The sequence below is a fragment of the Myotis daubentonii genome, chromosome 3 (genome assembly GCF_963259705.1).
Source record: "Myotis daubentonii chromosome 3, mMyoDau2.1, whole genome shotgun sequence".
NCBI classification, from domain to species: Eukaryota; Metazoa; Chordata; class Mammalia; order Chiroptera; family Vespertilionidae; genus Myotis; species Myotis daubentonii.
The window spans coordinates 169,470,365-169,498,130 of record NC_081842.1 but is presented as its reverse complement, the minus strand read 5'-3'; the positions used below and the strand labels follow the sequence as shown (position 1 = coordinate 169,498,130).

The 27,766-nt window shown below is 36.2% G+C and overlaps 1 protein-coding gene across 2 annotated transcripts in view; it reads left to right on the top strand.

The window, feature by feature from the left end:
• The window catches only part of LRRC7 (leucine rich repeat containing 7), a 495,371-nt gene that overhangs the window by 260,994 nt on the left and 206,611 nt on the right, over positions 1–27,766 (top strand). The window contains exon 7 of one of the 2 annotated variants that reach the window (XM_059689216.1): positions 10,657–11,884. The exons of the other annotated variant lie outside the window; for it this stretch is intronic. Coding sequence (XP_059545199.1) covers positions 10,657–10,663 — 7 coding nt within the window. The 3' untranslated portion in view covers positions 10,664–11,884. Of the gene's footprint in view, positions 1–10,656; positions 11,885–27,766 lie in introns of those variants that run through there. 2 annotated transcript variants of the gene reach the window in all.

The window sequence follows — 27,766 nt, the reverse complement described above, 5'->3', positions numbered from 1 at the left end:
CCAACATCTGAATTATAGGGGTGCCCAAAGAAGAGAGAGAGCAAGATATTGAAAACCTATTTGAAGAAATAATGACAGAAAACTTCCCCTACCTGGTGAAAGAAATAGACTTACAAGTCCAGGAAGCACAGAGAACCCCAAATAAAAGGAATCCAAAGAGGACCACACCAAGACACATCATAATTCAAATGCCAAAAGCAAAAGACAGAGAATCTTAAAAGCAGCAAAGAAAAACAGTCAGTTATCTACAAGGGAGTACCCATACAACTGTCAGCTGATTTCTCAACAGAAACTATGCAGGCTAGAAGAGAGCGGCAAGAAATATTCAAAGCGATGAATGCCAAGAACCTACAACCAAGATTATTTTACCCAGCAAAGCTATCATTCAGAATTGAAGGTCAGATAAAGAGCTTCACAGATAATAAAAAGCTTAAGGAGTTCATCACCACCAAACCAGTATTATATGAAATGCTGAAAGGTGTTCTTTAAGAAGAGGAAGAAGAAGAAAAAGGTAAAGATAAAAATTATGAACAACAAGTACATATCTATTCACAAGTGAATCTAAAAATCAAGTGAATAAAAAATCTGATGAACAGACTAAACCTGTGAATATAACAGAATCAGGGGCATAGAAAGGGAGTAGACTGACAAGTCACGGGGAGAATGGGGTGTGGGGGCTGCAGGAAGAGACTGGACAAAAATCGTACACCTATGGATGAGGACAGTGGTGGGAGGGGGTTAGGGCAGAGGGTGGGGTGGGAACTGGGTGGAGGGGAGCTATGATGGGAAAAAAGAGGAACAACTGTAATAATCTGAACAATAAAGTTTTAATTTAAATAAAATATATATCTACACTCCTTAAGATAATGACTCTTCATGCCCTACCCCCAACTATTTCTCCTTCCTCTCCTAACCCCCTCTTTCCCCTCCTCACACTCTATGCTCCAGTCACCTGAATTACACTCTTATCTCTGGGCCTTCATGCATGTTGTTCCTGCTACCTGGTCATCTTTTCCTGCTTTTTGTTTAATTAATTTACTTATTCTTTATAACTAAGTGGAGGTAAGCACCCCAAGAATTTTTTTTTCCTAAACCCCCTCAGAGTATCTCTGCCATGCCTTTTCTATGTTTTCTTAGCTAAATAAAAAAGTATACCATTAGTCTTTAATTGTTTATTTCCTTGCTTGCTTCCCTTGCAGGCCTATGATTTGCTTTAGGTCAAAATGGCTTTCATATTTTTAGATTCATTGCCCAGAGTAGTAACAAGTTTGTAGAATAAATTTTTGAAGGATGGTTGGATGGATGCATGGATGGATGAGTTCATTTGACAAAATTAAAAAGTATAGGATGGCATTCAACACAGCTTCAAACATATACTATTAAGAATGTGTGTAAAAACATACTGGCCATAATAGAAGGCTAGTAAAGCTCCTTTTGGATTTTCCAAGCACTGTGACAGGCAGCACTCAGTAATTTACTCACTAAATTTATTCCATATTTGTTGATGTTAAGAAAAGAACGTCATTTATTCATACCTTGGTGTTGAAGTGTTGGAAGAAAAGGCACTATGGCAATTACATCATCAGACTGAAAGGCAGTTTGCAAGATTTCTTCTGCTGAAACACTTTAAACAAAGGGTGTTAACATCCTCTAGTCTTCAGTGAGGAACTTTGTAACCAAAGAAGAAAAGCTGTGCTTGCACTCTGTTTGTCACTGGACACATGGAATCATGGAGGCAATACCATATCACATGTCAGACAAGCTTGAATATTTGGACTAATAAGTAAAATATAGTACAGAATAAGACTTACCAATAAATATGTGGAAACCATTGCTGTCCAAGGGGACTCGACTGTGTTTTCTAGAAAAGAGGAGCATGAGGGCAGAAAGGTAAGCTGCTTCTCAAGAAGCCCTCTGGATCCATTTGCAACAAGGCAGTTGCTTGCTGCAGTTAGCCAGGACGGATAGAATGAGTATAGACCAAAAGTATAAAAATGAGATGATTCTCATTGGCCTACTGACAACATCCTACCAGAGGGAAACTGCTTTCATCTTATACCCAATGAACTAAATAAAATAACTTCCCTTACCTGCAAAGGGTAACTTAAGCACCAAGGCAAGTAATTACATATCAGCTACTGTCCTGGTAAAGGTGTCAGTGACTATCTGCAAAATATCTGTGCAATAATAAGCAAATATTTGTTAAATACCTGCTGTATTTCAGGCAGTAGCCTGCATGAGGCCTCATTATCAGAAGGAAAAATGAAAGGTAACTGGTGAAATGAAGCCACAGTAAACTTTCGGAGTTAAGAGGAGTAGCCACCAGATTCTGATAGCCAAGGAATTAAGGTACTCAAGAGCACCAAAGTAAGTGAGCTACTGAAGACAGTTCCATATCCTATATAATAAAACCCTAATATGCAAATCGACCAAACAGCAGAACAACCGGCCGCTATGATGCACACTGACCACCAGGGGGCAGGCGCTGAACGCAGAAGCTGCCCCCTGGTGGTCAGTGCACTCAGCCAGAAGCCAAGCTCACAGCTGGTGAGTGCAGCGGCAGTGGCGGGAGCCTCTCCCACCTCTATGGCAGGGGGACATCCCTGGAGGGGTCCCAGAATGTGAGAGGGCACAGGCCAGGCTGAGGGGCACCCTCCTCCCAGTGCACAATTGTTGTGCACTGGACCTCTAGTCATATATATACTAGAGGCCTGTGCATGAAATTAGTGCACTGGGTCCCTCAGCCCAGCCTGCACCCTCTCCAATCTGGGACCCCTTGGGGGATGCCTGACTGCCAGTTTAGGCCTTTGGGATCAGGCCTAAACTGGAAGTTGGACATCCCTCTCACAACCCAGGACTGCTGGCTCCCAACCACTAGCCTACCTGCCTGCCTGATTGTCACTAACCGCTTCTGCCTGCCAGCTTGATCACCCCTAACCACTCCCCTGCCAGCCTGATCGACAGCTACCTGCTCCCCTGCCGGCCTGGTTGCCCCCAACTGCACTCTCCTGCTGTCCCAATCACCCACAACTGCCCTCCCCTGCTGGCCTGGTCACCCCTAACTGCCCTCTCCTGCTAACCTGATCGCCCACAACTGCCCTCCTCTGCCGGTCATCTTGTGGCTGTGGACACCACCATCTTTGAGGGTGTGGCAGTTAATTAGCATATTCCTTCCTTATTGGCTGTGGGCGCTGCCATTTTTCATGAGGGCGGAGCAGTCAATTAGCATATTCTCTTATTGGCTGTGGGTGCTGCCATTTTGAGGGTGGGTCGGTCAATTAACATATTCCCTCCTTATTGGCTGTGGGCACCGCCATCTTTGCAACAGCATGAGGGTCAATTAGCATATTCCCTCTTTATTAGATAGGATATGACATAGAGAGAGAGAGCTACTGAACAAAGTACCTGTCACTTTAAAAGTGACCTGAAAATCAGCCTGTGACCAGAATAATTTCAAATTCACCAGCAGTAATGAGTGAAGACATCGCTCCTAGGTGCTACTGCCAAGTGGAAGAGAATGTTTAGTGGTAGATGGAATGTTTAAAGAGGAATAATTGTGCCTAAATGCATATGTCATCTAACTTGCAGTTGTAAGTAGATTTGCAGTTGTCAAGATGGCAAATTCTCAAATGGCAAAAACAATGAAACAAGATAAATTCAATAGGATACTTTTGCTGTAGGTCTATTACTGTTTCTGTAGGGTCTGGAAATGGAACACAAAACAGGAAATAATGTGGAGAATCAGTAATGTGTGACAGACACCAGCAGGCTAGATGGTAAAAAGTATATCCCCTTATTCTCCCAAAGTACACTCAAAGAACTTCTAGAAATTAGGATTGAAAGGCATCCAGACTTTTCAGACATAGACCTTCTGATTTCAAGGATTATCATTTTCCATTTTAGTTCTTACTATAATCCTTCCTGGAGAATATATACATTACCAGCTGTTCCATATAATAAATGCATCAGAACATTCTTAAAACTTATAATAAAAAATCATAACAATCAGCATTCCTTATAGTGATGTTATTCAAAGCAAAGTTTGTTTTCAATTAGCTTCAAAATTAATTTGTTAGCTCTAAATATAAATTCTGCGTTAGTGCTCCTGTGGTAATTATTGCTTACCGTCAAGGCTCCATTAAGTTTCCACGTTTAAAATGATGAATATGTACCTCTACTGATTACTGCTTATGATTTAATGAGTTATTCTTAGAATAATAATGTTTTTAGCAATATGTTTATTGTTTTTGAACATTTGTGAAATGACTTAAACCTTGAAAAGTTTGTATATATTTAAACTCAGAGTGGAAGTACAAAATCACATTTTTCAGGCTCTTTGCAATTCTGATGTAAACTAATAAAGGCTCTATTATAGAGAACTTTACAAAGTTATCATACATTCACATGGCAAAGGTATTCAGAAATGTAAACTAAATATTTTATTTCAGTTTAGATCTTGAATTAATTACAAGTTACATATTTTATTAATCTCCTCTTTCTCTTTTAATATTCTGCCTACCTGAACCTAGAGTGAACATTTTGCCAACATAGATATCTAGAACCTTTAGCAATTGTTTTTTGTTCTTCCAATTTTCCAATATGGGGATGGAGTCAGGCACACAAACACATAAGTACAGTTCTTCAAGAAGCACTGATATAAAATGTAGAAGTCATGCTGACTCCTCAGAGGGTTGCAAGTAGGATTGGATAAAGGATATATATAAAACACCTACTACAATGCCAAGTGAAAAGGTTGGAACATGGTTTTGAAGAATCTGATGATCCACTGAAGAAAATTAAGCTAAGGAGTGTCATGATCAGATTTGCATCTTTAACAGTTATGGTAGCAATTATGAAGCAAAGCTGAGGAAGATGTCATTGAGGAGTCCAGAGGGATGAATTTAGAGACCATTTCAGCAGCCTAGAAATCATGTAAACCAGTTTAAAATAATGACAGTGGAGTGATGAGCAAAGACACAAAATATACTTAGGATATACTTAGTGACATAAATACTTTAGTCAATGATCAAATTTGAATTAAGAAGGATTGAAGGAAAAGAAAAGTCCAGATGACCCACTGGTTGCTATCATGGAAGACTTTTTTTTTTTATGGAAGACTTTTTGAGTTATTGTACTATAAGTGGATACAGAAGAAGGCTTGGGAGATATGGGAGGGGTGGGGCAGGTACTACGTGGAAATATTGAGTTTAGTTTCGGACCAATTAAATTTTCATGAGAGGATATGGTACTGAGGTACAACTGATACACAGATCCAAAGACCAGGAAAAAAATCTGGAATTAGAAGTTTGGGAATCACACCTTACAGTTAAGCCCAGCGCAGTCAATAAGGGCTCCTGAATTTCTAGAAGACTGGTTAGATTAATTAAGATAATTCAACATGGCAAAATATCTTTTGAAGTCATTAAAATTGTGTTTTTAATAATGAAAATGTTCAAAGAATAACACCATATCATATAAACACCTAATGTAAAATTTCTTGTACAGTAAAATCTTAATTGTGTAAAAATCAGTCTTAAAAGGCTAAAAGGTAAAGCATGAAAGAATTGCAATGGTCATATCAGGGTTAAAATTTCATGGTGAGTCCCCCCCCCTTCTATGTACCTATATTTTACAACTTTTATTTGTACATTACTTACAAATCAATTTAGGGTAAAGGTGGCGTCCTAGAAAGATAATTATTAAGCTGGGTCTAAAGGACAGGCTAGAAGTCAGCCAGGTGAAGAGAACAGTAATAGCAAAGTTACAAAGATGAGGAATATGCTGTGTCCAGGGAACCATACTCAGCTGGAGGTTGTGGAAGCATATCATGATGGCAGACAGTGTCCTGAGAAGAAGCTAGATAAGAAGGTGTGCTAACCCTGTGCCCACTTGTTATGTTGAGGTTCTATCCCATGTACTGTGAGAATCTGTTAAAGAAATACACACAAGGTAAGGTAATGTATTCATTGGCTAGGGCCACCATAACAAAGTATCACAGACTTGTGGCTTAGACAAAATAAATTTATTTACTCACAATTCTGGAAGCCAGAAGTCCAAGATCAAAGTTTCAGCAGAGCTGGTTTCTTCTGAGGTCTCTCTCCTTGACTTGGTCTTCCCTCTGGGAATCTGTGCCCTAACCACCTCTTCTCATAGAAACACCAGCTATATTGGATTAAGGTTCCCTCTAACAACCTCATTTTTACTTAATTATACCTTTAAAAACTATATATCGAAATACAGTCAAATTCTGAGGTATTGGTGGCGAAGACTTCAACATATAATTTTGAGGATGGGGAGGAGACATAATTCAGCCCCTAACAGAGAATGATGTGGTTAAATTTCCTTTAGTAACCATGTAGAATATGGGTTTAAGTGAGAAGAGATGCATTGATAGTCTATTGTAAAAGATCACCATGTTCTGTAGAACTCTGGCTGTAAATCAATGAATTTAAAATGAATGTAAAAACCCAGGCACAATAAATTAAATTTTGAGAGATCCTATTGTATACCTATAATACAGTTAGAGATAGGACTCTGAAGCTCAAAGATAGATAATTAGCCTGGAATTCTAGATATGGACATTGTCAATACATGTTACTTGAAACTATAGGGGCAAATTCTTATATATTGAGTGATGAAAGCAATGAACCGGGAATGAAAAACCAACATTTGCAGAACAGGCAGAATAAGCCCATGAAAGAAATATTAAACTATGAGATAAAGCAGAAAAGTGCCTTACCATAAGATCTATGCAAGTAGAGAGCTTTGATAAAGAGAATAAGTAATAGTCAAAGACAGCAAAGAGACCCCAAAGATAAATGTTGAATTTGGAATGAGAATTTTGGACATTGATACTTAACAATTTTTTGAACTTCTGTGTGTGCGGCTATGGGTAAACCACTGTAAAACATTCAATATTTCATTTCAATCGACTAAGAAAAGTGTCATTTTCTCTGTTTTACAAATTTAAAGAATGATAGCTCAGGAAAATCAAATTACTAGCTTAAGGTCAGCAGATAAGCAACACATGTTCTAGATTTCTTTACCACTAGTAAAGAAATGTGGAATAATTAACCACTAGTAATAACCAACTCCCTAAGAGCAAGACACTTTTATTGAATTGGGCCTAGAGACCCAAAGAGCAGTGGGTTAATGAATGAATGTTTGGTGAGGAAGTAGGATAGACTGCCTTTTGTAAAAGAAAAGAAAAAAAGACAGAGCAACTCATCTTACACTTCTTTATTTTTTTTATTTTTTTTGACGTTGCCTGGAACACAATAGCTGCTCAATAAATTATAGTTCAATAAACAAGAAATGAATGTTAACTTGAGCTAGGCATAAGGTATATATGTTTGGGTTTGGAAGAAGAGGTAGCAGAGGTGTAGATTGTACACAGCCCAAGAAGAAGGAACCAGTAAGAGAATAACACTAAAGAAGAAAGAGGGGAAAACTGAAGAAGTTAGATCCTTCCTAGAAAAGGTTGATAAGGCCTGGGACCAAGTGCACAAGTAAGAATTTAACCTGACTAGGTGAAGAAACACTTTCTTTAAGGTTGAACAAAAGAGTGAGGCATAGAAATAAATGTGTCAGGACACATGACAAGTGCTTCACCTTCCAACAATCCCTTCCATATTAAGCTCCCTGATCAAAAAATATCTCACCATAACCAATAAGTTTTGTGCTTTAAAATTGTAATGTACTTATACCAGGTACATGCAATTTTCTATGCCTAGCATTCTCTCTCTTACTGTATGGAAATCTTAGAATTTTTTTGAATTCTCCAAACAGAATCTGTCATTTCCTCTTTTATACACCTCTTAACCCACTCCTTCCACAGTGACTTGGAGGCCATAGATAAATCACTTTCACTTATTTATTAAGCTCCTTTGAAATACCATAGCATATCAACAGAATATTTTGAATGCTATAAGGTATATTCCAGAGATTTAGCTTGAACACAGTTGCATTCCTTTTATTCAAACATCTAGATACAAAATAATGTATATGATTAAAATTTACTAGTCAGCTAAAGACTATTCTGTCAGATGACTGCATCTATAATAATAAAAGCATAACATGCTAATTAGACCAGACATCCTTCTGGACGAAGCCAGGGCTGCAAGGGATGTCTGGGTCCCAGGTGACAGAGAGAAGCCGCTGCCGGCAGCCAGGGTAAGGAAGGCCTACTCTTGCATGAATTTCATGCACCGGGCCTCTAGTTTTATAATAAAAGCACATTCTTAATTCATTGAGTTTTAATAATCTCATACTGAAAATGACATACCGATTGAAAAAATTTATAAGTGTATTTAAAGAGTGAAATATTACTTGTCAGTATAAAGATATATCTATCGATCACCTTGGTATTGAAAGAAAATGATTTGTACTCAGGCCCTATCTTCAAAGCCAAATTGTATGCTGCAACACTTTCAGCTTTCAGGTGGTGTTGAATTGTATCTGGTTCAATAATGGAATGAGAATCCTGACTGCTCTATTGCTCTTCTGTTAGAAAAATCCATTCTTGAATAATCTGTAAGCCCTATGAGAAGGTCAAATGATGAGGCATGGAGATCTGAGACAAAACCCTAAGATTTCATTGTTTTGACTTTGCCAGCTGTCCAGCTGCATATTTAAAATTCTCCAGGAAAAATACACAGAGTCCACAATTGTATTCAACTTGAGCCTGAATTTGACATATATAGCATTATCTATATATAATTTTAAAAATATGGTAAGAAATATAGAATATAACATTCTTTATAATATTTGCACATGCCGTTATTTTTCTTGTATCACTAAAATAGTAATGTAAATGTAAAAACATGAATTAGGAGAGTTATGATAATGATGTGAAATAGCTATATTGATTTGTAAATAAATACCTCGTTTAAATGACTATTTAAAAATACAACCCAAAATAAATTAAAAACTAAAATTCTAGCAAAAGCTATGAATTTGTATATGTATTGTCTGTCAGTTAACCATGCAGATAGGTAATGTTTGTTCACATAGTCTATGTGCAGTCCTAATCTGCCTATTGGAAGCATTGACTTGTTCAACTTTTAGAGCATTTACCAAGTGTTTCTAATGTAATTAACAATCAAATGGTTTTGAGGACTCTACTTTTTGCCTTCTACTGTGAAAATACTTTAAGATTAGTGTTCACCAGTTTCAGTTGTATGCAAAAATATTGTAATGTCAAATCTTTTCATTTTTAATTTAAAATATTAAAGTCTCTTTAGATGGGGGAAAGAGAAATTTCTATTGCAACTAAGGTATTGAACCATCATTTAATATTATGTATAACCATAATTGCATTTTATCTGAGATGCCATAATTTTCTGTTTTGTTATTTAAACATATTTAATTTCAAAGCATTATATGTTAGCAAAAATATAGCATTTAATTAATTTGAATAAAACATAGCACACTGAAAATTGTAATTAAATATGTGTATGTCATTAATTGAAATGTGATTGGTGGCTTTTCTGGAACAAATGGAGAGCAAAATTATACTAGAATAAAAACATGATGAATTGATTCAGTATAAACAGGATAGTTTCTGCTGAAAAATTATGTTCAATAAGAATTTGTCATCATAATTTGTGATTATTTATCACTTTACAGTATGTCAAGTCTAATAAATTCAGGTGCACAAGCTATGTAAATGACTGCCAATGCTTTAAATAAAAAAGACAGTTACTTAACTCAAAATAGCCATGGCATATAAATTTGAGCTACTGTTGTGTTTCCAGATATCATAAATATTTTGTAAATTATTTTGTTCTAATATATGCATTTAGCGTTTTGCATCCAAGTCAATGATTTTTTTAAATGTTTCAAAATACAAATACACAGATTTTATTACAACATGAAGATGCTGGGCAAAATTTGCTGTTTTAAATAGCTTATTAAGAAATAACTGGAAAGAATGATTATTTTTTACAACCCAAACATTCTTCCAGTGAAAACACTTTTCATATAATAAAACATACTCTTCTATAGATGTCCACTTACATATGTGTCTTTCACTGCTTTCTTTCAGTATTGTTTTCACACATAAGGGCTTTTTTTAAACATTATGCAGATTAAGCTTAATTATTCTAATATGATGGGATCTGATCTTTGAGGGGAAAAAAATTTACTTAACAGAGGACATCCATAAACCAAATTTGTTATTTTCAGAAAGAAAAAGAAACCCTGAAACTCAGAGTAAAATATCAATGGGTTCATTTATATTCTGCCTTAAACAGCATGCATTGATAATGCTCGTTATTGGAGAATTCATTTAAATGAGCAGGAACAATCTTGGAAATGAAAGTCATAGCAAGTTTTTTTAATGGAAATGGTTTATCACTCAGTAATCTTTATATGAATATTTTGCCCCCTCCTTTCAGGAAGTATGCATGTTTTTAATCATCTGATCCAATTCCACTCAGTTTAACTTTCTGTTTCTATTTTATCTAATATTTTTTCCTAATCCTGGAGCTGTACCTCTTTACAGAAATCTTGTTTAACACCTATTTCTATGGAATTATGTTAAAACAATCAAAGGTTCCACCTCCCTGTACTGTAGACCAAGTTGTATTATTTTAGTCACCTTCTGCATTAGGAGTTCCATCTTTTGGGCATTGAAATTGATTTTTCTCATCTTAGCATCTGAAGATCCAGAGTGTGCCCCTTGCCCAATCGCCTGAGACTATACAGTGACACCTACAACAGAGGATGTGGAGGCAGCAGCTTTCGGTCACCAGAAATGGCAACATCAGGAGCATCAGCACCAATAGACTATGTAGAGGTAGTTCTCCCAAACTATGTTATGAAACCAAACATTTTTGGTGTGCTACCTGCTATGGGGGCTGCCTTCTTCCTGCCTAGTGTTATGCAAAATGTTTGGTCTTTGTTAAAGTTTAACAATGACATTTCTAACTAATATAGAGAAATGTGATTTTTCTCCCAAGTATGTTCAGTTGCCTTAACTTTCAATGAATATGAATTTTTATCAGCCTCAGAAAAACATTAATACCCAAATTTTTGTCAAATTTATTTCCTTATTATATAAAGCTGCTGTCACATGTACTTTTTGTATAAATATTTTTAAAATATATCTGAATAACCCATCATTTTAAAGGTCATTCTAATGCAGTAAATAAGAGAATTTCTCTGATCAGTTATATTCTCCAGAGACTAAATACGGTAGCCCCAGTTTTCTGTTACACGCCCTGATGATGTTCATTGTGAACTTTTTTCCAAATGAAAGATTATTCTCACATGGCCCCAAGTCAAAATATGAAAGGCTAATGAGTGACTGGTCTTATGTATCCTTTCATTTTATGCAATTTAATGTGAAAGAGTTATTTTGTAGCTATAAAACACATTTGTTAATTAACCACATTGGCTTTATCTGTACAGTTCAATGACTTACAGCATTTCAATTTGCATGTAAAATGAGTCTCTGTAATGATGGCTTTGCAAAATAAATAATAATTTACATAATGGGTGACTTTAAACACTTTACATGTATGACTTAGAAGTAGGATATATTTCATCTTGAAATTTTCAAGTGTTTGAAATCCAACATACAGAGATCTTCATGTTAATGTAACAGCAAATTCACAAATTCATCATTCACCCCATCTTAACTTTTTTTTTAGCAAAGCAAGATACAAAGGATTTATATTAGTTCTATTGGAACTATTGCTTGATTAAATATAATTTAAAGGTTTTTTTCATAAACCAGATATGAGCAGGATATATTAAACTTAACAGGTTTTTTTCTCTTTTTTGAGGGGGGGTTCTATTTCATTTTGTTATTTAGGAAATTGCAAACTGTTATTACTCGTTTTTTGTGTGCTGTTTTTGTTTTTTCCAAAATCTGCACTATGGATTTGAAATGTACTTTTCTGAATATTTCTATTCAGTTTTAATGCATTTTAATTATGTGAAATATATAATGGATATTATATATACTTTTATATATAATATCCATTATATATTATATAAATATAGTGTAATGAAATTATGTACTAAAATGTATAGCCCTTTGTGAAAAGCACATATACATTTGCAAGTGGATATTGTTTTTTAGCTCAAATTATGTAAATGTTGATTTTTTCATAAGTACTTGTAAAAATTCATACATCTACTTATTGAGTTTGTACAACATTGTTTTTAGCTGTGTGTGCCATACACTAATTGACTTCTGTCATTTTCATATATTGCATATATCTCTAGAAACTGTATACCAAAAGGTGTATTGATAATTCTAAAAAGACAAAAGTAAACTTCTGACTCATCTTTAAAATAAATTGTGCTATTTTAATCTAGTTTTATGTGTTCTTACCATGTCCTTCAAATACCATTTTAGAGATTATTTAAAACATTCTATAGGAAAGTAGTGTTAAAGATTAAAGATATACTTCTGTTTTGCTTTTAACATATTCCAGTAAGAAACTGGATTTTTCATTGTTAAAATTTGAGAGCTGCAAATAGAGTCTGAAGTAATATGTAATTCTGTTGTATAACTATTTTGTTTGCATAACCTTACTGCAGTAAGCTATATTGCTTTTCTGGTCTTATGATAACGTATTGCAATTAAAAGCTTGTATATGTAGGATAAAGGGAACTTTTCTCAATAACAAAAGATTAACAGGTAACTTGAATAACTGTTGTCATAGCTGGAGTGGTTTAAATTGCATTAGCAGAAGTGATTACAAGAGTAAGAAATTAAATACCAGTGAATACAATAACTCAATTCGTTGTTGCCCACTGTTACTGCTATATGCTACCCTTAGTGTTCCAAGTGTAAATGAATGTAAATTCATTCATAATGCTTATATCACTCTAATGCTAATCTTTTTTTAAGAGGAGTCACACATACCAGTGTAACAAAATGTGAAATGTGTTTGTGAGTTACATATTTTTAACCACTAGATATATATTTTAAAACGAGGTAAAATAGTAAAAAGAAAAAATGCGCTTATATGCATTTGTAGTTATTGAAATTATAATAATGTCTTATAGTGTACTTTTAGAAATATATATATATATATATATACACGCACACACACTGAGATATGCATATTAAGTGAGAATTTATTTAAGTATAATTAATGATAAACAAAGTGAAAAAATCTCATAAGCAGGCAGTACAATATACGCTTACCCATTCCCTAGGATACCAAGGACAACAGAGCCCTTCCCTCCCTCATAAATGTCACTCCCAGGAACCTGGGCCACCAGGCAAACAACATACTGATTTGCCCTTCAACATCTTTTTGACATGTCATGAAAGAGAAGTCATTTTTTAATGGCTCGCAGGAGTGCCTCAGAAAATAGGGTGCATCTTCCCTATGTTTCTCAGAAGTTACAAGTTCTTTCAGGTTTATTAAGAATTCTATATACTCTCACATCCCTGCTTTTTGGTTATGTTAAATTTTACTGATTAGGGTTTCAGTTGGTTTTTTTTTTTATCAACTTAACCTTCCTATAGCAAAACTGGCAGACCTACGTCTTGTCACACACAAAAATATAATTATTCTCTCTATTTTTAGTCAAAAACAAAATTTAAAGAAGTCATGTTAGCTGTTCTAAGTTTCATTTTATATTGCTTGCTTCTGCCATAGCAATCAATATAAATTGGATAAAAACTGATAGTTTATATGTATTGGCATAAAAAGCAAACAATATTAGTAAAACAAAATTATGGCATCTAGGTGTCATTACAGTAAAAATAACAGTTTCAGAACTTCAGGGGGTTAGAATAGCCTAAGGGTGTGGAAACTTCAAATCTCATTGAAGTCAGAATCTTCTACCAAACCAATAATCGCTCCCATCTTCTCCCCACGTACAACTTGCTTTGATGTCAGCTGTATAGTACATACAGATATAACATTTGAAATCCAAACTCTTAGTTACCTCTTCTGCTTGGCAAATTTTGAAGGAAATACATATCTTTAATTCATTCCAGTCCAATAAACATTTGTTAAGGACTTGCTGTTTGTCAGGCATTGTGATTAACATTGGAGACACCGAGTGAAACAGAGCCCCTGCCGTCAGGCAGATGAGTCTGGTAAGGAAGACAGACACGCAAAGCATTACATGCAGCACAGCACGTTACAGGGGATTGTGGAAATGTGGTAAATAAACGGACGTAGCACAGAAAGTACTTAATCCTATTGGCCAAGTCCCAAAAAAAATTTGCAAAGGAAATGAAGCCTGAGGAGTCTTTTGAACAACAAATTGGAATTGAACAAGTGGGCAGAAGGAGGAGGATTGCTTAAAGTGGAAACCTGTCACAGGGATTAAATGTGCAAAATTGCAGCATGTGGGAGGAGTCATCATGAGGTAGATGGATAAGGAGTCATCGTGAGGAGAAGGGGCTTGTGTGCCACAGGTGGACTTCATTTTGTGAGCAGTAGTAAGGTTTCAATGAAGGATTGTAAGCGGAGAAATGGTAAGTTAGATTTGTGAGCAATGGGATAAAATTTATTAGTAAGAATTCACAGGCACCCTCCCCTCTACAGAGGCAAAGAACAAAAGCCACTCAGTAGATTTCCATTTGTTTGCTTTTGTTTTTTAAATTTATCTTTATTGTTGAAAGTATTGAAGTGTATATTGCATAACATAAAATTCACTAAGTGCATAATTTAATAATTTTTGGCAAATTTATGGAGTTCTACAATCATCACTGCAAAGCAGTTTCGAACATTTCCATCAGCCCCACCAAAAATCCCTCTTGCTCATTCACAATTAATCCTCATTCCCACTCCAGCCTCAGGCAACCACTAATCTGCTGTCTGTACTGTAAATGTGCCTTTCCTGAACATTTTTTGTAAATGGAATCATACATCTTGGGATCTTTTCTCTGGCTTCTTTCACTTAACATAGTGTTTTTGAGGTTTCTGTCCAATTGTTATGAGACGAATGGGACAGAAGTATTTCACTCCCAAGGAAACCATGAATACTCAGGAAACAAGACATGTCAGAAGGATGTTATGTGAGCTTGGCCAAGGTGTGGAAGGTACACGGGATTGAGAAACCGAGATCAAGAGGACAGGATGGCGTGGAGCGTTCAGTTAGGGTAGAATCAGAGTTAGAAGAATCAGAGTGTACAGTAACGTGAAAGTAGAAGATAACATGTCAAGTTATTTTAATTAAGTTTTCTGAAAACTAAATCTTGAACTTCTATTTCCTCTCTACCTTAAAGGTTTGTAATGGGTATTTGTAAACTACCCATTCATTGCACTTCCTGTTTGTGGTTACTACTCTAGACATTACATATGCTTTGTTAGGTTCTTGGGTTAAAATCATTTCTCAAAAAAATGCAGTAGAGAAAGCCAACAAATCATGTCAGACTGACTAAAAGTGAATCTAGAACAAACTGATTTTTCCTTGGAAAACCATTTGAGACAATGTAGTAGTCCCAGTGAGATTGGAACTGCATTGTTTTAGAGAATGGAATTGATTTAGAAATTCTAGTTCAGTTGGAAGGACCCTTAGGTGGAATTATGAGACCACCCAAGTCACACAAAAATTTAAAGGTTTCTTTTCTGTAAAGGAAGGCAAGACTACCGGCAGATTCTCTGGACCTACTTGCAAGCTCCACTCCACTTGCTGAAAGGGCTGTTCTGATTTAGCCGCTGCTGGGATTGAAGATGAACCAAGTTTTGGTGTTGCTTGCATAGACTATTAGTTACTAGAGAAATCATAGGATTGCAGTGCATCAGATGGAATAAAAAGACTGAGTCTGGCCAGAATATAAACACCACATGAGTGTACCAGGAAAGACAAGCTCAGAAACAAAGAAGCATTAAGTAGGAGAGCCTGACAGAAAGCTTAAGGTGTGATGTCATGACTGGCCCAGAACCAGGTGAACCCAGGTTAGAGTCTCAGAACAACGCAACCAAGGCAGGCTGGTTCTCATGCAGGAAGGAGTCCTTCCATGCCCTACCTCTCAACAGACTCTGTGGTCCACTGAGGTGATGAGGGACTTCTGATGGGTGATCAGAGGCCCTCTGGAGCCACCCCAGGGTGATGAATGGAACTCAGTCCCTAAGCTACAGAGTTAGGGTCCCCTGGCTTGGCCCAAGATGGACAAGACAAATCCTAAACCCTTAATGTTGGTGTGATCTGTTAGAGCAGTGGCTCTCAACCTTCCTAATGCCACGACCCTTTAATACAGTTCCTCATGGTGTGGTGACCCCCAACCATAAAATTATTTTCATTGCTACTTCATAACTGTAATTTTGCTGCTGTAATGAATCATAATGTAAATATCTGATATGCAGGATGTATTTTCATTGTTACAAATTGAACATAATTAAAGCATAGTGATTAATCACAAAAACAATATGTAATTATATATGTGTTTTCCGATGGTCTTAGGCGACCCCTGTGAAAGGGTCGTTCGACCCCCAAAGGGGTCGCGACCCACAGGTTGATAACTGCTGTGTTAGAGGAATTAGGAGCATCAGTCAGCTATAAAACTGAGACTCTGGTCTTAAAAAAGAGAAGATATTAACTGTACTAATGTACTCAGATCCTAAGAATTGGCTATTCCTCTGTGACATGTCCAGAGACATTGGATAAGAATTTGCATACACTGGGTTTTGCATACTAAGAAGTGCTGTGATCCAAGTTAGTAGATCTCTTTACACATTGAAAATAATTAGAGGAAAGAAATTGCCATTTTGAGGCTATGTTCCTTTACAACAGGAGAGGACGCATAAGAGTGAATACTGAGGACTGGGAGACCAGTTGCTGCAATTTGGCCAAAAGAACATGAGTGCCATGACAACAGAATGAAGAAGATTAAATAGGATAGGGAGACATTTTTGGAAGTGAAATTCAAAGGCCTTTCATCAGAGTGTAGTTTATTCTTGGCACATATAAGGAACATGGGAAAAGGTCCACAAAATCAAACTGCTTCCAATTTATGCCTTAAATCGAGGACTCAATCTGGGGCTTTATGATTTGATTTGAAAGGGATTTCTCAGATAAGAGACACAGTCATGTTCAAATGCAACAAATAACGAATTGCAAGCCAAACATAAAGCATCTTGTGTTAATACCTATTTTTGATTGACTATGGCTCTGCTTCTATTTATTAATTTGATTAAAGTGAAGTCCAAATGTCAATGCTTCTGTGAAAACTCTGCTGGTTGCACATCCCCATTCATTCTATAACATATGCATGTCAGACTTTGAGTGTAATATTGCTGAAAAGTTATCATGTTGTATTATTATTAGTTGTTTGAGGGTCTATTTCTTTGAGATATTTGAAGACAACACTATGTCTTCATCATTCTATCTCCCTTCAGTGGCTAATAAAATGCTTTGTCCAAAGTTACATTTGTTTACTGAATAGAGAAGATATGGCAATCAGGAAATATAGTTTTCTGCGAAATATTTAAATACTGTTATATGTAATAAAAGCAACACAAATGTCAGAAATTGTTAAACTGTCACAAGAATTATTCTGACCAGAACTCTCTGTGAAACAAATGCATTTATTTGCTACTTAGTCTCAATTAATCAGGCTACTAGAACATTGTTGAGTTTGAAACTGTTAGAATCATTCAGCTAGTATGTGTATAAGTATCACTTCCATTTGAATTACTAAAGTGTAATTTTAGTCCATTATTCTAAAATTTGGCAAATATATTTTAAATCAGGAATGATTCTGGCTTTCTCACCAAACTTTACCTACTGGAGAGGTTGTCCTAAAAACCAATCATGACATCTTCCAGCGTGTAAGGTCTATGTATGCCTATTCTTATGTTCTCTGCATCCCAACTAGATTTCAATAATCTATTTTATGCTTACCTTCTGTATTTTTCCAAATTGTCAGTTTTTTGTTTTGGGGGGGTTTTTTGAGGACAGGTATGATGTTTTATTCATCCTCCAGAGTACCTAGCATAGTGGCTTGCAAGTGGTATGCATAATTAATAAAGAAAACAAGAAAGATAGAAAGGAAGAAAAGTACTCCTCCAAAAAAGAAACTTGAGAAAATCAGATTACTCCTGGTTGGAAGGAAAAGAGGGTGGATTTGAGAACACTCGACTGAGGCTATAAAGAGGAAGTTGTACTTCAGTTATGAAGAGAGCAGTAGCACACCAGGCAGAGGAAAGTCCAGGGCATGTCTGGGGAATAAGGAGTGTCCTGATTTTGCTGATAGTTGGAATAAGTTGAACTGAGTAGTGAAAGTAAAGTGGAAAGGTAGATTGAGGAGTTTGGAAATAGCTAACTGGTAGCTATTAGATTATTTTATTATGTGAGTAACAAGGAAGAGTTGATATTTAAGGTAGAAGTTAAAAACTCAAATGAGATAAAATGTTTAGAGCAACAACCCATAAATAAAGCAAATATATGTTTAAACATAGTGCAAAACACATTTTTAAATCTCTGTTGAGCAGCTAGTACTTATATAGATTTAAAGATACATGAAGTCATATACAGTACAATTCAATCATTGTTTTCCCCTTTAATAAAACAATAATCTAAGCATAACTGATCTAGTCTATAAGTGATCTCATGTTTCTTGACAATGAAGGGAAACTAATACTTACTTAGTGGATATGCGTCTCTTTACCCACAACATTATTTCATTAGATGTTATAACAATTGCATAAGATATGTGTTTTTGTCATGTTTTTCCAATGAGGAAATTGAGTCTCAAAGAAATTAAACAATTTTACAGAAGGTCACTCTGATAGAAAATGGCAAGACCTGGAATCAAATCTGCTTCTTTCCCTAGTGCTCCCATAATGTACTCACTTCACTGTTTTGCCTATAGATTATATTTGCCTGCTTACATTATATTTTTAGCAACTTTAAAACATGTATGCTAATGTTGCTCATTTGATTAGCTCACCTGCAAGGCACTGGGTTAGGAATCAAATTCTATTAAACTTCTTGTAGATTATAGATATTTATCCCATATGACAAGAATAGGTTATGCTTTTGAGGTGCTTTTCATTAAAAATATTTCAGGTTCTATATAGGGTTCTGGAATTACAGATTAAGCATTCAGCCCTCATTATGATAAAACTAGAGGCCCGGTGCAAAAAAATTTGTGCACTGGCAGGGGAGAATGGGGGGGGGTGTCCCCCATTTGTGCCCTCCCACAGTCTGGGACCACTTGGGAGATAACCACCTGCTGGCTAAGGCCCATTCCCCAGATGGCAGATGGCAGGCCTGATCCCTTGGTGCCTGCCCTGCCTTACCGGGTCGCGCACATGGCAGGGCCGATCTGGGGGTTGGGGCGCCGCCCCGAATCGGGTCGCACACGGGACTCCCGGACGGTGGCAGGGCAGGCCGGCCGATCACGGCTGTCCCACCTGGCCGCCCGGGGTTGGGTCGCACATGGGACACCCCGGTGGGCCAGCAGATTGCTGCTGCCCCGCCCGGCCGCCCCGGGTCGGGTCGCACACGGACACCTGCCGCCCCGGGTCACAGATAGCAGGCCTGGATGGCAGTAGGGCAGGCAGAATGACGCTGTCCCTCCCCACCGCCCTGGGTCCCAAATAGTAGCGCTGTCCCACCCTGCCTGCAGTATGCAAATTAGCCGCCATCTTTGTTGATGGCTAATTTGCATATCGTGCTGATTAGCCAATGGGAGGCATAGCGAAGGTATGGTCAATTACCACGTTTGTCTATTATTAGATAGGATGAGATAATCAATGAATTTCATAAGGTTATAACAGTGTCAGTTTATTTGTAATAATGTAAGACATTCATTGCTGCCTTTAACTTATGTTTCAGTGTCTTTATTTGCCCAGTGTTTTAAAATCAAGGTGGTTTCTTCTTTTGCTAACATGAATTAAAATTTTAAAGGCTCATCCAAGAGTACTCTCAACAATATTTTTTAATCTACACATTAACCTGGTAAAGAATGCATAAAAGATATTTCCCATTCATCAAATAAGAACATTAATGTTATTTGCTACCATATAAATAATATCTGTAGTGCCATAGGCAATGTACTAATTTTTGTGTCAGCTTGTACTATTTATTCTATATTATTTTTCTTCTTGAGGACAACTATTTAGAATTGTAATTTTTATTATTATAAGTTTTTGCTTTGCAGAAGGCTTTCACACAAACTGGTAAAACTTTGAAATATAAGTCATTTTATATTAGTAATCACCATCAAATACAGTTAAATAGTTCAGGGTGTTTCTATACAGTAATTACTGAACAATGTCCTTTCAGTATTTCTTCACATAGGAAATATAGACACTATGTAGCTTCTTATATCAAAGTTGTTATTCTAAGAAATTTCTAAATTTACATTTTTATACAAAATTTATCATACTTAAAAATCAAACATTTGTGTACGATGTACATTATTGATATAAAGGAAGTAGAGAAATTTTTAAGAAAAAGCAAAGAATATCATTCTCATTATTTTTCCCTTCATCAATAGGCTTATGTGGGTATCTATAATTATAAAAGAAGACTTAGAAATAAAGAGGATTAAAAAGGACAAATAAACATGGATACATTGAGATGAAGATCTATAAACAGTCATCCTAGTTTTGTCATTTAGTAATTCTAACAGAATAGCAAAACCATATATTCTGTTGACATGAGGCTTAGGTTAGGGGACAGAATAAGAAATAAATGTAGTTAACATTAATGGCAGAAAACTCAATAAGAGAATGAAAATTAGAAGCAGGGAAAACTTGCCCAACATTTGTTGAAAACTTACAATGTGTTGAGCACTGCACTATGTGGTGAAAATGTTAAAGATATATTTGATCCTTTCAGTGAGTTTTTGTGTGGAAGAGATATTCTAAGCCCAAAACTCATGTGCAAAAGCCGAGAGATGAATGAGAAACTGATGAATTATGTAAAGTACTAGCAGATTCATTTGTGCTGGATGCATTGGCTTGTGCATATCCAGAGATGAGGTTTGAAAAGTAGAACAGAGCCTATTCAAGGAAGGTTTTGTATGCCAGTATAATGGTTAAATCAATAAAGAAAAATAAGCCTAATTTAGTCAATTTTGCAAGAAATACTATCCATTTGATTTTAGCTAATATGGGCACCAGAATCAATTCTTTACATGTAGTAGCTCACATAGCCCTCTCATTAACTCTCTGAAGTAGAAAATATTATTATCTCCATTTTAAAAATAAGGAACCTGAAACATAAAAGAATAACTTGCCCAATGTCATAAAACTGGGAGGGAAGGAGGAGGGATTTGAAGCGTGGCAGCCTGACTCAGAAGACTTATTCTTGATTACCATGGCACAGCTGGAAATGGCTTTATTGTTGTATAATTGACATCTAATAAACTGCTATAAAGTGTACAATTTGATAAACTTTGACATACACACCAGTGAAAGCATCAACACAGTCAAGACAATGAACATATCCATCCCTCCCAATGGGCCTGCTCACCTGCACCCCACCCAGACAAATGCTGTTCTGCTTTCTGTCACTATAGATTAGTTCAGATCTTCCAGAATGTTTTATAAATGTAATCATTTCGTATATTTACTTCCTTAGCCTGATTTCTTTTACTGACATAATTATTCTGAGATGTGTCCATATTGTAATGCTTATCAATTCTATTGCTCTATCTTTTCACCTCTCAATTGATATTTGAATTGTTTTCTTCCAGTTTTGGGGCTACTAGGGATAGGCTGCTATGGTTATTCATGTAAAGTCTCTGTATGAATGTTCAGAGAAAGAAGGCAGGCACAAGGAATATATATGTTTTAATTTATGCAGAATAAGCATGAGGAAAATCTAATCTGTGCTCTCAGAAACTGTAATAGCGGTTATCTTTTGGGAGGCAAGGAAGTGACAAGAAGGGTGCCTGAGGGGGGCTGCTTTTGGACTCGGGAAATATTTTGCTTCCTCATCCAGATATTGATTACATGGGTAGCCAGTTCAGTACATAAAAATACAGTGAACATTATGTTTGTATGTATTATTTTATTGGTATCTTACATTTTGATTAAAAGTGAAAATAAAAGTGAGGCTAATGAATTGGTTTAGTTCAATCTAGATGATTTTCTACATGTTATCTGGCAGGTCTGTTTTTTACTTCATAGCCCTTTTTACTATTTCAATTATATACTCTTATAGCATCCTCCTTGTAGTCCCATAGCATTGCTTTTATGCTTTTACTGTGATTGCTTATTTTACTATGTCTTTCTTGATACACTATAAGCTTTCTGGGGAAAAAATGTCTAATTTTTTCATCTTCATGTTCATTATCCGGCATGGTGCTTGGTACGTAGTAGATAGTCGACAGATACTTGGATAATGATATGATATCTTCCTTGGTGGTTGCTTATGACCTGCTCAAAGTTTAGCCTCTGAGTCTTCACTATTTGGTTTCTACTAAAGGTTTTGCTTCCTTATTGTCTGAAAATTATTCATTAGATTGTGATATTGAAAGTTTTTGTTCCAACCTCAATGCTTTGTTTTAACATATATTTTTCATAATAATTATAATTTCTACTAGAGGCCCAATGCACAAATTCGTGAATGAGTGGGGTCCAGCCAGCCTGCCCCGATTGGGATTGATCAGCCTGGGTCAATCGGGCAGACCGGCCAGGGGGAGGGGCCGTGGGCGGTTAGCCAACTGGCCCCGCCCCCTGTTCGAAATCCTGGTTGAACTCCAGGTCAAACTCCCAGTATGGGAACAATTTGCATATTAGCCTTTTATTATATAGGATTGTTGAGAATTTATCATGTGCTCTGACCACTTTACATATACTAACTTATTTAAGATGCACAACCCAACAATATAGCTATTTATATTGCTCCCATTTTATAAAAAGGCAAACTGAGGCATTGATAAATTAAATATCTTTCTCAAAATCACAAGGCTTGTGTCAGATTTGATCCCAGAGAGTCTAACTCCAGAGCTCATACTTTTATCCAGTATAGTCTTCTGTGTTTATATATACTAACTACATTATGTCATTGCATTTCCTAACTTCCTTTAGAACTTTGACAAGATATTAGCTTTTCAGAGTGGCTTTCTCTGATCACTTTTTATGTTATAACACCCACCAAATACTCTCAGTCATCTCACCCTGCTTTATTTTCTCCATAACACTTACCCCCATATAATATATTGTATAATTATGTTTATTTCTTTCTCAGACATTTCTCTCCAGTAAAATGGTAGCTGCATGAAGGATAAGACTTGATCTGTTTTGCTTTCTGCTATATTCTTTTTTTTAAAATATATTTTATTGATTTTTTACAGAGAGGAAGGGAGAGAGATAGAGAGTTAAAAACATCGATGAGAGAGAAACATCGATCAGCTGCCTCCTGCACACCTCCCACTGGGGATGTGCCCGCAACCCAGGTACGTGCCCTTAACCGGAATCGAACCCGGGACCCCTCAGTCCGCAGGCGGACGCTCTATCCACTGAACCAAACCGGTTCCGGCTCTGCTATATTCTTATCTTAGAATGAGGCCTGATGCATAGTAGATGCTTGGTAAATATTTATTGAATAAATGAATAAACACTTCATAGAATCAGCTTATGCTGTGGTGTTAGAGGGATGCCAAAGGTTTTTAAATTTTTTTTAGCAGAGTCACTTTTTGCTTAGAATAGAGACTAAAAAGAATCTCCATCAGACAGAAACATGGACAGCATTATACATTCCATATAGCACACTTGAACATGCCCTGGAGATCTTAACTCAAGAGCATTTCTGAACATTTTAGTTTCATGTGACTTTTTATTCAAGAAGCAACTTTGTTCTGGCAAAAGTGAACCAAAAGAGAGTTTCATATGACATCATACTAGTATGGCTTGCATTTTTAAAAGACTTCTGTGGCTGCTATGTGGAGCGTGGATTATAGCGGTCACAATGGAAGACACGGTAACAAAGTTAATGAAATAACGGCAGTCATCCATGAAGGAAACAAAGCTTGGAACTAGAACAATAAGGGTAACTATAGAAATGAGAAGAAATAGATTTCAGAGAGAGTAGACTACATAGGTCTTGATGAATAATTAATTATGGGTTTCTGATTTAGGTAATATCAGTTACATAGACAAGACATAGAGGAGGTCTGGAAAGATGACTACTTTCATTTTCAACAACATAAATTGGAAGTTTGTGTGGTATATTCAAAGGAGCTGTTCAGTAAACAGAAAAAAATTTGGACCTGGAACTTAAAAGAACATCTGAGACTGGATAATTATATTTCATTCACCACGTGCATGAAGTTGCATAAGGAGATTTTGCAGAATATTGTTCCAGTATCAACAGGTTCTTAGCTGAACACACAATGACCAACATTATGATTTAAGCTATAAAATGCTTTAATGAGAGGTCATTGAATAAATAAAGGAATTGACAATAAGACAATAAGTATAACCGAAAACAGGCTAAAGCAATTTTTAAAAAGCACAGTGTGCTGTAATACCATTGTTGCCTCCACTGAACACTGAATGTCACAGTTTGAACTGGCATCCTGCCAGCACTGGGTACTGACCACTGCTACTGTACCCTCAGCTGAAACCTCTGTTGCTGTTGCTCGAGGCATAATGAGTTCTCCATAGGCAGTAGCTTCTATGGAGAGTAGGGAGCATGTGCCTAACTTGTATACCCTGAATGCCCAATTCACTGGTGCCAGAATGTCTTGAAAACCAGGTGTCTGCTTCTAAAACTAGGTGTCAAGCAAAACCACCAAATACACCTAGTCACCATTGTTAGGTTTATTTATTGCAGCAAGGGAGACTACATACTGTGGAGAACCATGGAGAATCTCCACTAACAGGGAGTTAGAAGGGACTTGTGACAAGTGTTTTTTGGAGAAGATTTAAGAATGTGGTTGCATTTTCTGAATTGGGTATTTTCTGAAAGTGAGACATGGTTATTGGATATTTCAGTATTTTTAAGTTATGAAATCAGGGGAATGGAAAAAACTAGGGTTGCCATTAAGGAAGAAGTAGACCCTCCCAGTAGTAGAAGTACAAGTTCATTGTTTTTATCTCTATTCAGTTATGATTTTATAGTTATCTTGTTTTTGCTTTGTTCTATCATGATCATGAAGAGACCTCAACTAAGGTTGATGTTTTATGATAAGCAAAAAATAGCCTAGGAAACAGCAGCCAGACTAGCTACCAGTTGTCAGGGCTATTTTCTCCTTTCTTGGTAGGCAAGCTTTACCTCCTACCAGGACCCTTAAACCAGGAATTATCAAAAATGCCAGATGCTGGACAACCAATTAAAAAATTACCCAAGACTACAATTTGCAACTATTAGGTATTGTATTAGATAACTCAGGCTGCCATAACGAAATACCAAAGACTAGGTGGCTTAAACAACAGGAATTTATTTCTCATAGTTCTGGAGGCTGGGAGTTCCAAGATCATGGTGTCAGCCAATTCTATTCCATGACAAGGGCTCACTTTCTGGCTTGCACATGCCACATTGTCACTGTGTCCTCACATGGCAGAGAGAGAGGGAGAGAGAGAGAGAGAGAGAGAGAGAGAGAGAGAGAGAGAGAGAGCTCTGGTCTCTCTTCCTCTTCTTAAGGATATTAATCCCATTCTGGGGGCTCTATGCTCATGACCTTCTCTAAATCGAATTACCTCCCAAAGCCCTACCTCCAAATACCATCACATTGGGGGTTGGGGCTTTAACAAATGTTGAGGGCACACAAACATTCAGTTCATAACAGGCATCACTTTAATTTAGGAATCAGCAAACTTGTTCCTACAACAGGCCAAATGGTAACTATTTTAGGCTTTGCAGGCCATAGAGTCTCTACTGCAACTACTCTGCCCTTATAGCACACAAGCAGCCAAAGACAATATTGAAACAACTGAGCATGACTGTGTTTCAATAAAACTTTATTTATGAACATTAAAATCTGAATTTAATATCATTTGAATAGGTAATGAAATATTATTCTTTTTTTCAACTGTTTAAAATAGAAAAACCATTCCTAATTTTAGATTATATAAAAAGTTAACTCATTTGTGGAATATAATGAACAACATAAACTGATGAACAAAATCAGATCCAGAGACAGAGAAGCATTGATCAGACCATCAAACCTCAAAGGGAAGGCAGGGGATGGTGGGGGTCAGGGGGAGAGATCAACCAAAGGACTTATATGCATGCATATAAGCCTAACCAATGGACACAGACAACAGGGCGGGTGAGTGCATGAGCAAGGAGGGGTAGGCAATGGAGGAATAAGGACACATATGTAATAACTTAATCAATAAAGAAAACACACACACACACACACACTCACACAAAAAAAAGTTAATGGACCAGATTTGACCTGTTGGACATAATATGAAAACCCCTGTTATAACTGAAAAGCAGTATTTTTTAATTTAAATTTTATTTTTCAGTTGTAATTTACATTCAATATTATTTTGTATTAGTTTTAAGTGTACATCACAGTGGTTAGGCAATACTAGTATGCTCCCCCCGATATTTTATTGACTGTATTCCCTATGCCAGTGATGGCGAACCTTTTGAGCTCGGCATGTCAGCATTTTAAAAAACCCTAACCACTCTGGTGCCATGTCAGATATAGAAATTGTTTTATATTTGCAACCATAGTAAAACAAAGACTTATATTTTTGATATTTATTTTATATATTTAAATGCCATTTAACAAAAAAATCAACCAAAATAATGAGTTCGCGTGTCACCTCTGACACACGTGTCATAGGTTCGCCATCACTGCCCTATGCTATCCTTTATATCCCCGTGACTATTTTGTAACTATCAATTTCTTTGAGAAGCAATATTATTGATGAGTCTTCTGCCTATGAACTGATATGGAGAGAGAAGAGCCGATGGTATTGATTGGTTCAGAAGAGCACATCATGTGGAATTAGAAGAGAAGTCACCATACTAGAGAGCCCATTACCTCTAGGTCTTTATTAGAAAACTCAGAACTACATCTACTTTAATAGTTCTTACATTAGGAAACAGTGACAGACTCTTCTTTTGAGTTTTAGGAACTACTTCATTAAGTACTTCCTAGAGTTCTAGGCCAAGCTGCCTTAAATAGATATTTTGAGTTTATTTTCCTTTCATTTGAATATATTATGTATATTTATTACAAGCTTTTTATTCTTCAAGGCTTTTTCCTTCAAGTTTTTTACAGTATCATTGAGATATAATGACATACATCATTATGAGTTTAAACTGTATAGCATAATGGTTTAACTTACATATATTATGACATTATCTCAATAAGTTTAGTTAGCATCCATCAGATCATATAGATGCAATGAAAAGAAAAAAATTCCCTCATGATGATAACTCTTAGAATTTACTATCTTAACAACTTTCATATATGCCACACAGCAGTATTAAGTGTGGTCATCAAGTTGTACATTAAATTCCTTCCATAGATTTTTAAAGATTATTTTCTACTGATCAGCTTCACATGACAGACTTCATATTTTTTGCATACAATCTAATAACTTCTGTGGTTTATCTATAAAAATTGACAGTTTTTTAATAACATAACATTCTTTCAATAGGTGAAATCATAACAAATATTCTCCCTAATAATTCCAAATTTCTTCTCATAAAAATGAAATTATTCTCCTGTGTGCAAAAGATAAAGGGATTAAGAAAAGAACTCATAGACACAGACAGCAGTATGGTGATTACCAGAGGGAATGGAGGATGGGAGGAGATTAAAAGGGTAAAGAAAGGATAAATGATGGTGGGAGGAGACTTGACTTGGGATGGGGTGGTGAACATACAATACAATATTCAGATGATCTATTATAGAATT